This window comes from Dermochelys coriacea, chromosome 9, assembly GCF_009764565.3.
Source record: "Dermochelys coriacea isolate rDerCor1 chromosome 9, rDerCor1.pri.v4, whole genome shotgun sequence".
NCBI lineage: Eukaryota > Metazoa > Chordata > Testudines > Dermochelyidae > Dermochelys > Dermochelys coriacea.
The window spans coordinates 40667010-40682892 of NC_050076.1; the positions used below are offsets into that span (position 1 = coordinate 40667010).

The following is a 15883-nucleotide window of genomic DNA, read 5'->3' on the forward strand; positions in this document are numbered from 1 at the left end:
GCACTTCCCAGCTGGCTTGGATTCAGTGCCAGGCATGAGCGTACCTTCAGACCTTGCTTTATTTTCGTCTTACCCATCTGCCACTCACCAGTGGCTCTCATCACTCCCTCTTCCTGCTTCATAGCATCTATTGTCCTCTCCCTTTCCTTCTACTTGTTGACTCCATTTCCCCATCCTGGTTCCCCTGACCCCTTTACAGTTCCTACCACCTCTGCTCCTCTTTCCTGTCCTCCCACCAGCAAAAGTTTGGATCATCATTCTTCCCCTTCCTCAACTCTTCAGCTCATCTCCCCTGGTGCAAGGTCCTCCCGCTATCTCCAGCCCTGGCTCATCCATACACCTACTTCCTCTGCTCCTGCTAATGGGCTGCAGGCATCTCTGGAAATCCCATGATCAGGCTTGACTTCTTCCACTACAAATTCATTCTCTCCTCCATTTCTGCCATCTTCCTAGCCGAACAATTCTACTTCATTTTAATTGAATTCCACACCCAAAATCACAGCCACCCGTTCACCATCTGTGACTAACTCTTGAAAACCTCCTTTGTCCACTTCTGCGTCCTGACAGGATCTCGCTGATTTCTTCCAAGTTAAAATTGACAAATTACAACAAGACCTTCCCCCTCCTCTTGGCTCACCTTTCTCCCCCCTTTTCCTCTTACAACTCTTTTCTTCTTTTTTTCCCCGTCAGATGCAGAAACTTCTCATCTGCTCTCCTATAACTCCTCCACTGCCCCCCCCCAGCCCATCATATCCTGTCCTGATCTTTCTCACGCTCACTTTCATCCCCTTCCTTATTCTTCTCCATCACCTCCCACTCTCATCTGGCTCTTTCCTCTCTCACAATACAAACGTGGTTTAAGGTTTCCCATCTTTAAAAATCCTACCCTTGATCATACTCGCGCCTCCAACTACCCCCATCTCCCTTCTCCCTTTCATTTCTAAACTCACTGAACGCGCTGTTTACAATCACTGTCAGTTCCTCTCCAGTTCCTTTCTAGATGCTCTCTAATCCAGCTTCCATCCATTGCATGCCACTGAAACTACTATCCCCAAAGTCTCTGACTTTTTCCTAGCTAAAGTTCAGAGTCAGTATAAATCCTCATTCTCCTTGACCTGTTAGCTGCTTTCAGCACAGTCAGACATGCTCTTCTTCTTGAAATCGTATCATCCCTTGGCTTCCGTGACACACTCCTCTCCTTGTTCTCCCACCTCTGGTTACTGCTTCAGTCTATCCTTTGGAGGATCCTCCTCTTCCTCAACTCCACTCAGCTTTATGTCCAAAGTACATCCAATCTGACAGTACTCCTGCTGCAATCACAGTAGAACTTTTCTCTTTCATAGGAGGAGAGAATATTGCTGAAATAGGTCACCTTTTTCTATTGTATTAATTCTGAATCTTTGCCTGCACCGCTTTGAACAGGAACATTACCGATAGGCATGGTCTTGTTTGATTGTTAAAAATGTTCCCCCAAACTAGCTCTCTGGAAAGGAGGGTATAATTTGGACCAAGAAACATCACCACATGGGAATGGGATCAATTGCTGTGAAAGTATTTGAATGTGGGCCACTAGTGGGCCAAGCCTACAGCTTGCATTTTTTTGATTCCAAATGTCTGATGATGGATCATATTAAAATGTAGCCACCCAGACAGTGGAAGAAACAAACTGTCATCTCCTGTTTTTTCCACAAAACATGATCAAGGAGAGTCTAAATGCCTGTTTTCAACAAACCATTAATACCTCTACAGCTCTAACCTGTGAGTCAATCTTATTATTTAACTGAAACCTATTTTATTTATTAATATACTATAAATAAGACTAGATGCATCTCAGTGAATCGGAATAAATTACATCTGATGCAATAAATAAAAGTTCAGTTTTCCTGAATGGAGAAATAGTACCAAAAATCCCCTTGGTGTATCTGTATAAATCATGCACACCAACTCGTTTTGAAATATCCATTGCTAAATTATCAATATGACTTCTATTCCAAAAGACCTTAATGGGACGTGTGAACATACAAATATAAATACTAAGTGCATTATATCTATATGGGCCATTGGAAGCATTCCAGTTTAAAAGATCTGTTTCAGGTGGAAACCCATCAAAGTTTGAGAGAGGCTTCTGTACAGGAGACAGTTTGGATCTGAATATTAACGTCTCCACACACGAAGAGTCGAATTAACACTATGCACAACTATTTTCTTCTATCGTTGACAATTACTTGAACTGACAAATGTCCTTTCCCATCATTCTTGTTGCATTCTATGTTTAGTCACCCTTAATAACTAGGATAAGCTGTAGACACTAAACCTATTATAACTTAACTCTTTATTACCTATCATCTTTCCTTGGGGCACCATTGCCTTTGCTGAGTTGCTTTCCTCTGAAAGAGATTGCTTTATAGTAGAGCTTTCAGCTACTATACACTTTTTATGGTTGGTATTTGAAATAAGTTTTGAAACTAAATATTTTTATAGCAAATGATCCATTTTTAAGATAGGTTTCAGAGTAGCAGCCGTGTTAGTCTGTATTCGCAAAAAGAAAAGGAGTACTTGTGGCACCTTAGAGACTAACAGATTTATTAGAGCATAAGCTTTCGTGAGCTACAGCTCACTTCATCGGATGCATTGCATCGAATACTATTTCCCCATGTTATTTCTACCCCCCACCCCACCCCCCACTGTTCCTCTGATATTCTTGTTAACTGCTGGAATTAGCCTACCTGCTTGTCACCATGAAAGGTTTTCCTCCTTCCCCCCCCCCCCCTGTTGGTGATGGCTTATCTTAAGTGATCACTCTCCTTACAGTGTGTATGATAAACCCATTGTTTCATGTTCTCTGTGTGTGTGTATATAAATCTCTCCTCTGTTTTTTCCACCAAATGCATCCGATGAAGTGAGCTGTAGCTCACGAAAGCTTATGCTCTAATAAATCTGTTAGTCTCTAAGGTGCCACAAGTACTCCTTTTCATTTTTAAGATAGTGATGTTAGTGGCAGTTAAATGTTTTTTTTCTTTCAAGGAGTGTGTTTATTGTTATGAGAGGGGTTTTTTTCCTAAAGGTATATAAAGTCATGTTTTCTGAGATTTTATGCCAAAAAGGCAGATGGCAAATACATTTCCAAATGCTAATTTGACTATAATATCATGATCCTCTGTGAAGCAGACTAACACTAAGTATTTGTCTGGAATACCACAGATTGTCATTAACAGTAATCTCTCTCCTCATGCAAAAGTGTTCTGTGGAGAATACTGAATGATGTTTTAAGCAGTGATAGACTAATATCTCCAACCAAGAAGGAGGAGGAATGTGGTGGATAACTCGGTTTGCTTTAGCATGACTACACTGAATGTTTTTAAAATACTGAGTTTTCCATGAAAGAGGAGACAAAATGCAGTGCTGTTCTGACCCAAGAGGAGTGGGCTGTAAAACATTATTAGCATTTTTTCTTTTCCTTAATGTATAGTCACATTTCCTGTTTTGCTGCGGGCTTGAAAATTGACTCTGTCCTTCTTGCTGGTTACTTTGCAGGAGCTTATTCAGCATTAAGAAAAGAAAAGGTTTTAGGACAAATCTAGATATTATATTTGAATAATTCTGGGTAAGCAAATTAAGTCAGTCATAAAAAGACGTGTATGTAAAATGCTGTAGTGCAAATTCTGCTAAAAAGATGAGAGCATATCCAATTGGCATTTTGACACAGCCCCCTAAATAAAATGTGAGACACAAAAATGGAATTCCTCTTAGCCAGCCAGTTTCTTTAATGCCCATTATTTGTTCAAAATCAAAGTGAAAAAGGGTGCAGTCAAAAAGATATTCTTCACCATGCAGGTAAAGAAAATGTCAAATAAAAATCTCTTTGCTAGTAAGAAAATCAGAAAATAACTTCTATGAGTTGTTTGCAGCCAGCACAGATGGTGGGGGATCTCTCTTCTATTTCTAGGTCAAAGTAGGCAGGGTGTTGTCACTCTCAAGGCTTTGGGGGAGAGGGGAGCCCTTCAACTATCTGTTAGATAGGTTGGTATATCTTTTAATAAGTCATACAGCATTTTCCATTTTCAAAGTTCTGCACAACTATAAACAAACGCAATAACTCTTCATGGAAGTCTTGATTTCAGTCAGATGTACTTTTGAAGAAAAAAGAATGCTGTGGACTACATAGAAATAGATTTGCAATTTGTCGGTGTTTGTTTTTATTTATTATTGGTCTATCTAATGCAAAATATGTGCTGTACTTGCTGCATCAGTCAGAGGAATAATTAATAACAGAATATCCAGTACTGGACAACTACCACCATAACCATTCAATAATATTGCAGTCAATTCTGATATTCTTTATTCTGAATATAGGGGTTGTTTTGAAATTACTTGCTAAACTTAATGTGCTCCAATAGTTTCCAAAGAAGCTAAATCAGTTGATTGGTTAAACACATAATTGTGTGCCTGTTGCAAACAATAGTCTCTAATGGCATTACTATTACTCATCTGTTAGATAACTGCAACAGGGATTTTTTAGTGCTCCTTGGGCCGCTTCTCCTATCAGTTTCCTGTTGTTTTCTGCTTTTCGGGGGAAAACTAATAGTAAATGACTTCCAGTTTCAATTAGGTGGACAAAGATGCATGCCTTGAAGTGCCTAAGAAGGTGGTGCCATTATGTGTGCTTTCTGTATTTGTAGTTTTTTACATGTCTTTTATCAATGCATGTGTCTAAGTATCTGTCAGGCCGTGCTCTCTCTAAACCCCAAAGAAAGAAACCCCTAGAAAACCACTTCATAGAAGATTACAGCCTACAAGAAACAGAGTGCAGGTATCAGTGGCCCAAAAAAAAAGAAATGTTGAATTCGCTTTACCGTACATTAAAATAAATACAGCACTTGCTTTAGCAATACGTATATTAAAAATGAAAGTGCCACGATTGCCTTAGGGTAACAAAAATGAATTGGGTGCAGGATAATTAATCACTATTATGTCTCGTCTATAAAAGAACCTTCACTTCTGAGCAGCAACAGCAGTTATTCTGTCTGTTTCTCTCTTCCATAAGAAAATGAATAAAGACCAAGTTGTGAAGAAGAAAAAAAATCACTTAAAATACTGTACTTTGCAATGCCTGATCTGATAATGCCTCATTCTTTGCATTGACAGCTGCTGTCTCAGGGTATGTCTACACTAAAGAAAAATCCATGGCAGAGCCTCAAAGCCTGGGTCAGTTGACTCGGGCTCATGGGGCTGGGCTGCGGGGCTAAAAAATTGCAGTGTAGACACTCTCACTTTTGCTGGAGCCTAGGCTCTGATATCTGGTAATTGGGGAGGGTGTCCCCTCTGCCACTGCCTCCACTTGCTTTTGAGGTTTGACAGTTTCCTCATCCAGGGGTTCCAAAGGTCTGAGAATGATACCAAAGCACAAGTCTCTCTCCCTCCCAGTTTGCAGATATCAATTGGATGAGATTACAGATAAGAACTCCAGGATGGCACACTGGCTGGTGAACCTGCTGGTGATGGGGAGTGTTTGGCCCCTGGAAGAGTAGTGCATTACATAGGCCTAAGGCTTCCATTGACCAAGGCTAAGTCCCTCGGGCTGTTTATTGCCAGTCTGATTTGTGGGTTTCTGAAAGATTTGAACAGAAAAATCATTAACATTTTATTGCTGCAGTTTCTATGTCACTGGCACCAGATAATAAATTATTTTAAAAAACTTTCAAGTTTGACTTTTTCTTCAATGTCTAGGAAAATTAAAGTAATCTCCAAGAAAAGATTTAAAATGTCAGCCATTTTAAAAATAGTACTTTATCGCTAGCTATTGGAATATGATGATAAATCAGCCTCAAAATACTGAGTTGAATAACTAGGACTAATGGAACATTAATTGGGCTACTACTTCACTTTGTGTTATGCTGCTTATGACTCACTGTGTCAACAATGGAGCAAGTTCTCTTAACTTTTGCTTGACAGTTGTGCAGCTGAATTTCGGATGCAAATGTCACTACAGATTCATAAGTGGTATAAATCAATGCACTTCCATTGAAGTTAGTGGAGCTAAGCTAATTTGTATTCGCTGAGGATCTGATCAGTTCTCTCCAGGCTCTAAAGAAAATATTTGAGGATATGTTAATTATGGTATCTCTCTTGCCTCTCCTGGTTTTCAGTTGGTTTGGTTAATGTTCATAAAATAAAATCTTATTTTCAGCATAGTCTGTAATAGCATTATAAGATCCTTTTTAGATCCAAATATATGCACTTCAAAAGCAGGGACATTTTACCTAAACTTTATTTAACTTATTTTTTTACTTCACAAACACCCTCTTTTTCTGCAACCACTTTGTGAGGTGTACTGTGGTTTCTCCTGTGTGTAGTGTTTCTCCTTTTTAGCTCTGTGTCCTTGATTAAGGTTGGCCCCACATTCATAAAACACTCCAACCATGAGATGGTTTGAAAAGAGGTTGCTTACTATCATAGTGTGAGCAAGTCCTCTGTTCCTCTTTCCCTCTTCATATCTGTTGAAATATTTTAGTTCATTTTTCTGCTGTTAACATTCCAAGACCAGACACATTAGATACTGCAAAGCGAAATTTCAAATGTGAAAATTAAAAAATTTGCAATATCTCATATATTCCAATCTCCACAATCCTTTGTTTGTTTGCCTTTGCCTAGTTTAGTGAGAGAGTAAAAGGTGGAACTTTTTAATGTTATAGTAGTTATAGTACAACAATGTTGTGAGCACACAATGGCTTTGGAATATTTAATACTCCATGACAGATCAGAAGGTGAGATTGTTTGTTTGCATTAAGATAGTGCAAACATAAAATTCAAGAAAAGGAGTTTGTATAGTACTGTTTTGCTTTCACATTTCAAGGGAAGAATATTTAAGAAACTAATACCTTGACCACCATATAAGGTAGTTTTTAGAAAGAAAAAGTGTCAGTTTCCAGTAGTACCGAATAATTAGGCTAATGGTCAGTGCAAAAAGATATTCTGTGTGTGTGTGTGTGTGTGTGTGTGTGTGAGAGAGAGAGAGAGAGAGAGAGAGAGAGAGAGAACCACCAAAATTATCTTCTTGGTGGCAGTCGCAGCAAATCAGCCAAGGATGACTAAAGAGATGTGAAATTTGAAAACACTTCTTATCTGTAATCTGTTTGGAGTACTTAAGCATGTCAATATTACAATGTGAAGAAACTTGCCGCAACTGCTGTCTCTGCTATCTTTCTTTTTGGTGTAAATCAAGAACTCCAAGCAGAAGTGCTGTTTTAAGTCACCTTTTGCAGGCACTAACTTTGTTTAAAATTAGAATAAATAAAAAATATTTAAAGCAAGCAAATAATATCTCTGCCAGCGTAGCATCCAACTGAATAAAGATAATCAATGAGTTAGTAATATCCTATGATATTTAATGCTTATTGACTATGTATTGTTTACAGGGAGAGGTAGCTCAGATTTAGCTAATGGTGCTATGTTGAGAACGCTAAGTAAGCTTCAGGATAAAGAGTAGCATGTGATGTGCACAAGTTAATTTGTGCCTTACATTTAAGGCTTTTGGGTTTAAGGTGCCTAAATGGCTTGATGATGTGTAGTACTTACCCTGTGATGGATTGTGGGCACAAACACCAAAGGAAGCTGAACTAAGAGTTAAATTCAGTCTTCACATATTAGCCGGAATATGGAACATGTTTTTTATTTGGGGGGGAAAGAAGTCAGCTAAGGTTTATACTGTGTTAAACTTATTTTCGAATAGTGACAGAGTTTAGAGAAACATCTTTTTGTTCATTATAAAACCATGTAGTAGACAAAGGCATTCTCATCTAATAATTGATATTTAGAAGATACTGCTTTTTTTTATTTCTACAACCCTCCTTCCACCCACCCTCTTCCTCCCACTCTTCCACCCAAAAAAACCTTTTGGATTACTGTTCATGTATTCCACTCTACTGACATTATTACATACAAACTTTGTTGTGGGAATTATTATTTGCAGCCTTGTTTAATCTAGCTGGCTAGAATTACCATCAAATTAACTGGCCAGGTATTCCTAAAACATTCAACAGGGAAAAAACTATTTGGCACCTTTTAAACTATAAAAGGCTTGTGTTGGGATGTGACCAAACTAAACAAAATGTACCTTGATTTTATGATTCTTATGCCTCTGTCTTCAGCTGTGGAAATTCCTTTATTGTTTTTTGTTGATCAAAGGATGCCTGTGGAACTGCACTATTCCGTGATCTAAACTTATTTCTGGAATGAAACCAAAAACAAAAATCTTGAAATTTCGCTTAAACAAAATTCTGTGGAAAAAAATTAGTCAGTTGAAACATTTTTGTTTTGAGAAAATCAAAATGTTTCATTCAGACTTTTAACGTTTTTTTTAAAAAACTATGCTAATACCGTAAAATTTTTGAAGCAGTCATTTGAAAATGAAAAGTCAGAACGTACCATTCTGAAAGTGTTAAAGCAACATTTTGACATTATTGAAAGGCCCCTCTTTTTCTCTAAATGGAATTTCATCAGAATTGATGCATGTATGCAAAATGTTTTGCTTTTGATGAGTTGGCATTTGTGATTGGGAAAACATTCCATTGGAAAATCCTCAAATAGCTCTCATCCTGACCCCACCACCGCTGCTCCCTTTACAGCTGCAGCCTGTAGTTTGTAATTCCTGTCTGCGTACCACTGCTTACTGGAAATAGGCTGCTCTATAAAATGTAGCTGTGAAAGTCAGGCTGCTTTTCTTTTTCCATGTGAGCTGCCTCAGCCAAATGCTACTTCAGTAGCAACAAAAATGTTTCTTGAAAAAGCAGGTTAAGAGGTGACTTGATCACTGTCTAGGAGGTTTACCTACACAACAAGAGACATACTGATACTAGAGTGCTGTTCAAGTTAGACAAAGGCCCAAAAAATCCAGTGACTGGATGGTGACGTTAGAAATTGAAGACAAGGTTCAAGTTTTTAGCTGTGAGGGTAGTTATCCATTGGGACAGCTTACCAAAAGGATGTAGTATTTCAGTATCACTTGGATTCTTTAATTCAGGGAAGGCTGCCTTCCTAAAAGGTGTATGCTCTGGTTTAACCACAATTTATTGTGCTAGATGCAGGAGTTGCTAAGTGAAATTCCTCTACGGCCTTTGTTATGCAGGAGGTCAGACTAAAGTGATTGTAAAGTCCCTATCTGACCTTAAAATATGTGAATCAGAAAGTCTGTAATAGTTTGTCAATGGGAGTTGTAATGCTGATTTCAACAGGAGCAGTGTTAGGGCAGCGCTGAGTGCTTTTGAAAACTCCACTCAAAATTGCTAATGTAGTTTTATAGCCATAAGGGCAGGTTACTTGCCGCTAATTGTGTAAAACAAGTTTGTAACTTTGACAAGTGACACACCAACGGGCACAACATTCTGCACTTAAGAAACAGGAAATCAAAGCAGGCTGATTGTACTTGAACTCCTGACACAACCAATCATCTGCTAGTTTTTCGCTCTGACTGGGGTATGGAAGTAAAGGGTTTTCAGTAACATATGTAGCACAGTAACTTGAATGATGAATGATTTTGCATGGTTGACTAGATAATGCACAAAAGAGACAGGCTTTGTGGTCCCAAATCCTCCCCTATCAAGTCTCTGAATAATTCATGAATGGCTCACTGATGGCTGACTGACAGCCATTTTAATAAGTTATTTGTGAAGAATATTCTTTCAGCTGTCTGACCAGGCAATGACTGTAGGAAGGGCATGGTAGGATTTTTATTTGTCATTAAAATGAAAATCATACACTTGCAAACATTTTTTTTTAGAGGTCAGCTAATGGGATTATGGATAGTGTATGCCATATCCATATCAATAATGCAATGTGAGCCACTTGAAGATTGATTATTTTTTTTTTCTGTTCAGGGAGAGAAGCATAAAACAGAATGTAAGTCTTTGGCCACAAGAGATTTGTGCTGATGATTCAAGTTTATCTGCGGATTCTAATTGTGACCTTGTAACAGAAGCAAGAAGGCTAATTAGGCAGTTAGGTTTTATAAGCACTTGGGGTTATTCCCCAAGATATGGCTATGCAATACTAAAAATATCCCTGGAACAAAGTAACCTATACTACAAAGACAAGAGTGTAGCTAGAAATGTGTTAAATTGTGACTATTTAACTGTTAATCTTTCTGATGGGGTGGATTCCCCACACTAGCTCTGCAAGAGCTGAATTAGGCTGCAGACAGGCTCACCTGTGCAGGAACAGGCACGGCCTGTACAAAGTCAGGTAGCTTGCTGCAGTGAAGGGGACTACTACTGCTGGGAAAGGCTACAGGGAAGTAGACTGCAGTCACTCCCTGAGTTGGAGGCTTGTAAATGCAAAGGGTGGGGGGAAGCCTGAATGAAGGAAGAAGCCCAGGGAAACACAGCAAGAGGGAGGACTGTAGGGTGACTGGCTGCTTGTTATAGGGTCCCTGGCACTGTTCCCTCTAAGCTGTGCGTGTGTGTGCACGCGCACACACACAGATCCTAAACCCCACACACACGGCAAAACACCGCGCACAAAAATTTGCACAGAAGCGAAACAATTTGCACTGAAGAAATTTTTTGTGCACATGGCCTGTCAAAAATTAGAGGGAACATTGGTCCCTGGGTTGGAACCTAGTGCAGAGGATGGGCCTGAGTTCTCTTACCAGCCACTGGGAAGTGGCAAAGGCATTAGAGGCACAAGGAGACAGGAGGTCTGGAAAGAGTGTGAATTCCCTGGAAGGGGAGGACTTTAGTGACCTGGCCGGAGGGCCAAGCCACAGAGAGAAAGCTGCACATCCGGGAGTGAGCAGGGCAGCAGAGCGAGACAAGACTGGAGACGACAACACTGGAGGGAGAGCGCAAACTGGCAAAGCTAATTCCCAGGATGGCCAGAAGGAGACATCACTTGTCTTGAGTAGACCTCATGACAGTCTTTTAAAACATTTGGAAAATTGCTACTTTTCAGGGGGTATATATTAGTTAGTTTACTAATTCTTGTGTGTCATCCCATGTCAAATTAACCCACACTTCTCAATGTTCTTGTGCACAGTCACAAAAATTTGGGCACACTTTTATAGTAGGTTTCAGAGTAGCAGCCCCGTTAGTCAGGGCCTCTTATCTGATCGGTTGCCAAACTTGATAACTCAGTCTGCTCTAATAGGAAGTTGAATGAATTCTACTGAACTGCGTTCTCAAAGAAGTGATAAAAATTTAGCCTGATTTCACACCTTCAGATTCCAAGGAAATAGCAGGATTTAGCAGAAATACCTCAAGGTATTGTATAAAACGGAACCTAGGATTGCTATAGCCATGTAGAAAGCAATATGTACATTTGCCTTTTATAGATAACCAAATAGTGGATTACAAACTAAATTTTTGGTTTGCAAAGCATTCCCCGAAGGCAATGTTTAGACACTTAACTCTGCAAGGAAAATTTTCAAAGCTTGAATTTTTTATGCATGAGATAATGGCATATGTGCACCTGTTTATCTTAGGTGTGAAGCAGCATTGAGCTGTTTCTAGAACTTGATATTTGTTATGTCACCCAGAATTTATGTTCAAACCCTTAAACAAATGCACTTGCAGAGGCATATGCCAGGTTGTAGTTTTTCATCTACAATAGCATTTGGAATTGGGCTACTAGGGTATCTTTTATCACCAGGATGTTTATAAAAATAGATACAACTTTCTGTACTACATGCTATGCAAATATGGTACACTTTCCTCCAAAAGATACTATTTCAAGGTTTGTTGTCAGTTGTAGTTTCAATGCAGATTGGCCTGAGTGTGAATATTGTTAACCGAGTGGTTGGGTAATGATTTTAATGAGCATTAGCATCACCCGAAGATTCCAAAGGAAGCCTGTTCTGTTTTTTTTAACCTAAGTTTTCCCTCCATATGTTAATATATCTTAAAATGCCCCCCCATATTACTTTAAAACTAAGACTCTCCAATCTCCACAAAGGAAAACAGTGTGGTTTATATTAAGCCAAGGGTGAGGATGAGATACACTAGCTACATATACACGTAGTAAACACTGAGTCTTTTGATCTCGCCAATTTTGTGCTGGTGTAACTCTTAATGGACTTAATGATATTGATGTGAGATCAGATATAGTACTTTGGTCATTTTTTTTCTAGTTATCACTGAAAATGTCAGTGAATCTTCCATTTCAATACACTTTTGCATCTAAAGAGGGAAGAATAGGGTCTGTTTGACTGAGGATTTGATCTGGTTTTGAAGGGTTGAAAGCAGTCTTTTCTCGTTGACAAAAAAAAATTACAATTTATAGTGAAATGGGTAAATAGGTTCATCTCTTGCATATTATATTCTGCGGTTTGCTCAGCAATAACTTGGACTAGTGGATGAGAAAAGTAATCATGGGGCTCAAATATATTTTCCTCTTGAGCAAAGTTTCTTGCAGCTTGTGGGGGGATGGTGTTCGTAAGATAGCTCAGTTGGTTTAACTCAGACTTCAGGTGAATGCTTTACCTACAAGAAAGCAGGTTTCATAGTTTGTTAGGAACTATGTGATCAACACTAGCCTCTGTTGGATCTCTTTTAGGTCATGTATAAACAATACTGTAATCCCCTTTATTCAACTCGTTACATTGTAGACAATATTGTGCTACAATACATTACAGTTCAGCCTCTTAAAGTAGAAGATGAAAAAAGTATAAATTTCACATATTACTCATACATAATTCATGCCAATTATTATGAATTATAATACTAAGTGAAAGCCAAATTTCAGCAATACTGTCTAGTTCAGTCAAGCAGCTTCTACAAGAAACAAATAATGCCATAATTTCAAATGTGTAGAAAGCTAGGTGCTGAAAATGGACCATATCCATTGAATGCTGAGTCCAGAGATGCCAGGAAAGCAACCCTGTTAGTAATTCAGCATGTGCTTATGTCCCACTGAACTCGATGAAACTTAGACATACCCTTAAAGTTAAACACCGTTTAAGTTTGAGTGGTAGCCATATTAGTCTGTATCAGCAAAAACAGCTAGGAGTCCTTGTGGCACCTTAGAGACTAATGCATTTATTTGGTCATAAGCTTTCATGGGCTAAAACCCACTTCATCAGATGCATGGAGTGGAAAATTACAGAGGCAGATATAAATACACAGCACATGAAAAGATGGGAGTTGCCTTACTGGGGGGAGGGAAGGGGGGAAATCAATGCTAATGGGCCAAATCAATTAAGGTGGAAGTGGGCTGTTCTCAACAGTTGACAAGAAGGGGTGAAATACCAAGGGAGGAAAATCACTTTTGTAGTGCAAATGAGGCCAGTGTAATCAATGTGGCCCATTTCAAACAGTTGACAAGAAAGTATGAGTATCAGCAGGGGAAAATTAGTTTTTGTAGTGACACATCCACTCCCAGTCTTTATTCAGGCCTAATTTGATGATGTCCAGTTTGCAAATTAATTTGCAAAATAAACTTCAAAAACAGACTCCAACGACAAACTGCAGAATTCCTAGTTGTTTTTACAGTTTAAGTTAACGCTTAAGACCTTGTCTGCATGTGCAACTGCATGTAGCATACATGCGTCGCTACGCTGCAGTGAAAGGCAGGCTGCATCCACACGGCAGTGTAGAGCTACATGTGACAGTGAAAGGCTCTGGCAGTGGAGAAATGCTCTGGCAGCAAGGAGCCTTCCCACTGCCAGAGCCTTTCGCTGCTGCTGGAGTCTTTCTCTATGTCAGGGAAAGGCTCTGTCAGGAAGGAGGCTGCAGGACACTACACTGCTAAAAATCACAGTATAGATGTGGGGGGCCTGGCTTGGACATGTAAAGAGCTTTTTCGGGTACATACCCTAGAGTTCAGGCATTTAGGGCATTTTACTCCCCTAAACCATCCTCACTGTTTGCTCTACTTTTTAGACCTGTGCTAGCTGAGTTTCTTGAGGGGTCAGATGACTTTTATAAGTGTTTTCATTAAACTTCAGTTTTAAAATTGTTAAATTCTCTGGAATTTACTGTTAGCCTTTCACTCTTATTTACAACAATTTAAATTCTGATGCTACTTTTAAAAGATGGTGCAGTCAAATAGTGTTAAAAGTTGGACCCAAAATAGTTTTAACATTTCAGTGGAATGAAGACTGAACTCTTTTCCTCAGTAGTGTGTTATAGTATACATGAAAAATGACAAATTGTGAAGGATTATATCTAGTATGTCAGACTCACTGTGGCTCCACATTATGCTGTGACTTGAGGGAAAGAGCATGAATCATCCATCAGTTTATTGTAGATAGTGTAGATAGCTGTAAATATATCCTGTCTGGAGATTTGATTCCAGTAATCCGCATACAATAGCTGCTGGATTACACAGAAAATTTGTGGGGGGAGGGGAGACTGAAAAATCAACAACAAATATTATTATGTCTTTCATAGAAAATGAATGCACATTTTCTTAGGTTTGCTTATGGGGCTCATAATCTAAATAGAATACATATGTAAGAATAACTTGTAGTCTGTCACTCCAGGATAGCATTATCTTGCCGCTTTTTTTTTTTTTTTTCTTGTAAATAGAAGAAACTAAGTACAGGTCAGACACTTCTCTGGACTTATTGGAGTTGATTTAGGTGTAAACATTAGATGAGACTAGTTCTGCCCTTGGAAGTTCAGAGTTATGTGACTAATGTGGAATACATGTTCTGCTTTAGTTTGTGTGGTTTTAGTATTTCTAAGGTTAAAGGCATATGAACTAAACTTCCGTCATCTTAATGATGAGCTCCATAAGACTGGACACACTGGGGTGTTTGGACAGAACTTCTTGAAGTAGGGAGAAGAGAATATCTACTGTGCTTTACTGATAGGGAGCTTGGTATTTATTTGTCTAGAAGAATCTAAGTTTTTTCCCTAAGTCAGGTTGGCAGTAATCTTTGGAAGGTTTTGCCTTTTTCTGTAATGTGGAGTAGGGGTTGCTTTGTGGGATCTTCTGGGTATATCTCACTTAATTCCCTGACATCAGTTCACCTCAGTCCCTCTTATTCTCTGCCTGTGGTGCACAGAAGGCTATGATACATAGGTTTGCTTTCAGTTGTTGGGTTACTGTGTGTGGGTGCTGGGTAGGGTGACCAGATAGCAAGTGTGAAAAATCAGGACAGGAGGTGAGGGGTAATCGGAGCCTATATAAGAAAAATCGGAACTGTCGCTATAAAATGGGGATATCTGGTCACCTTAGTTCTGGGTGGTGATGATGGACTGTGATATACATGAAGTTGGACTAGATGATCTGGTGGTCCCTTCTCGCCTTAAACTCTGACTCTAAAAGATAGAGTGCAGGAAAAAAAGTGACATTTTACATGGCAGGAAATAAAATGCTGAAGTTTGGCAGCAGTCAGATATCTAATGTGCTTATAATGACCACTCAGAAGTGTTGGTATGGCCTCATGATCTTTCTCACCTCTGTCCTTTGAATGAGGAATCAAAAATGTATTGCTGCTGTTGTCTTGGAGTTGTAATTTGTAGCTTTACATGTGTAGGGACGTGGATGGGCCTCAGCAGTACATCTGGACCAATAACTATTGGGCACCTGATAGCCTTTAAAATAAGAACTGCAATGTTTGTCTTCAGTGAATCTGCATCTCTTACATATTTTTAATTAGTTACTTTGAATGTTTGAACCTGGTAGTGCTATTGAAGCAAAATACCTGGTTTCCAAAGGGAGATTCGAAGCAGCAGCACTACAGTTCACTCTATCATTTACATCAGTACAGTCATACAGTATTCAAAAGCCAAAGGTAGACAGGCTCTTGCTTACATTTTCTCAAACTTTAGAATATGTTCTGTGATGACAAGCATAGGATGGAAAGAGGAAAGATTTCACTCTGAAGTAACCCTATAGCTTCAACAACAACAAAACTGTAGCCCAGTGTGGAAGTTCTCTTCAGAAC

General features: G+C 39.1%; 1 protein-coding gene across 7 annotated transcripts in view; it reads left to right on the forward strand.

Annotated features, from left to right (window-relative positions):
- SPSB4 (splA/ryanodine receptor domain and SOCS box containing 4) overlaps positions 1–15883 on the forward strand; it is a 322601-nt gene that overhangs the window by 228115 nt on the left and 78603 nt on the right. Inside the window, exon 3 of one of the 7 annotated variants that reach the window (XM_043492436.1) lies at positions 3535–3596. The exons of the other annotated variants lie outside the window; for them this stretch is intronic. Coding sequence (XP_043348371.1) covers positions 3535–3581 — 47 coding nt within the window. The 3' untranslated portion in view covers positions 3582–3596. Of the gene's footprint in view, positions 1–3534; positions 3597–15883 lie in introns of those variants that run through there. 7 annotated transcript variants of the gene reach the window in all.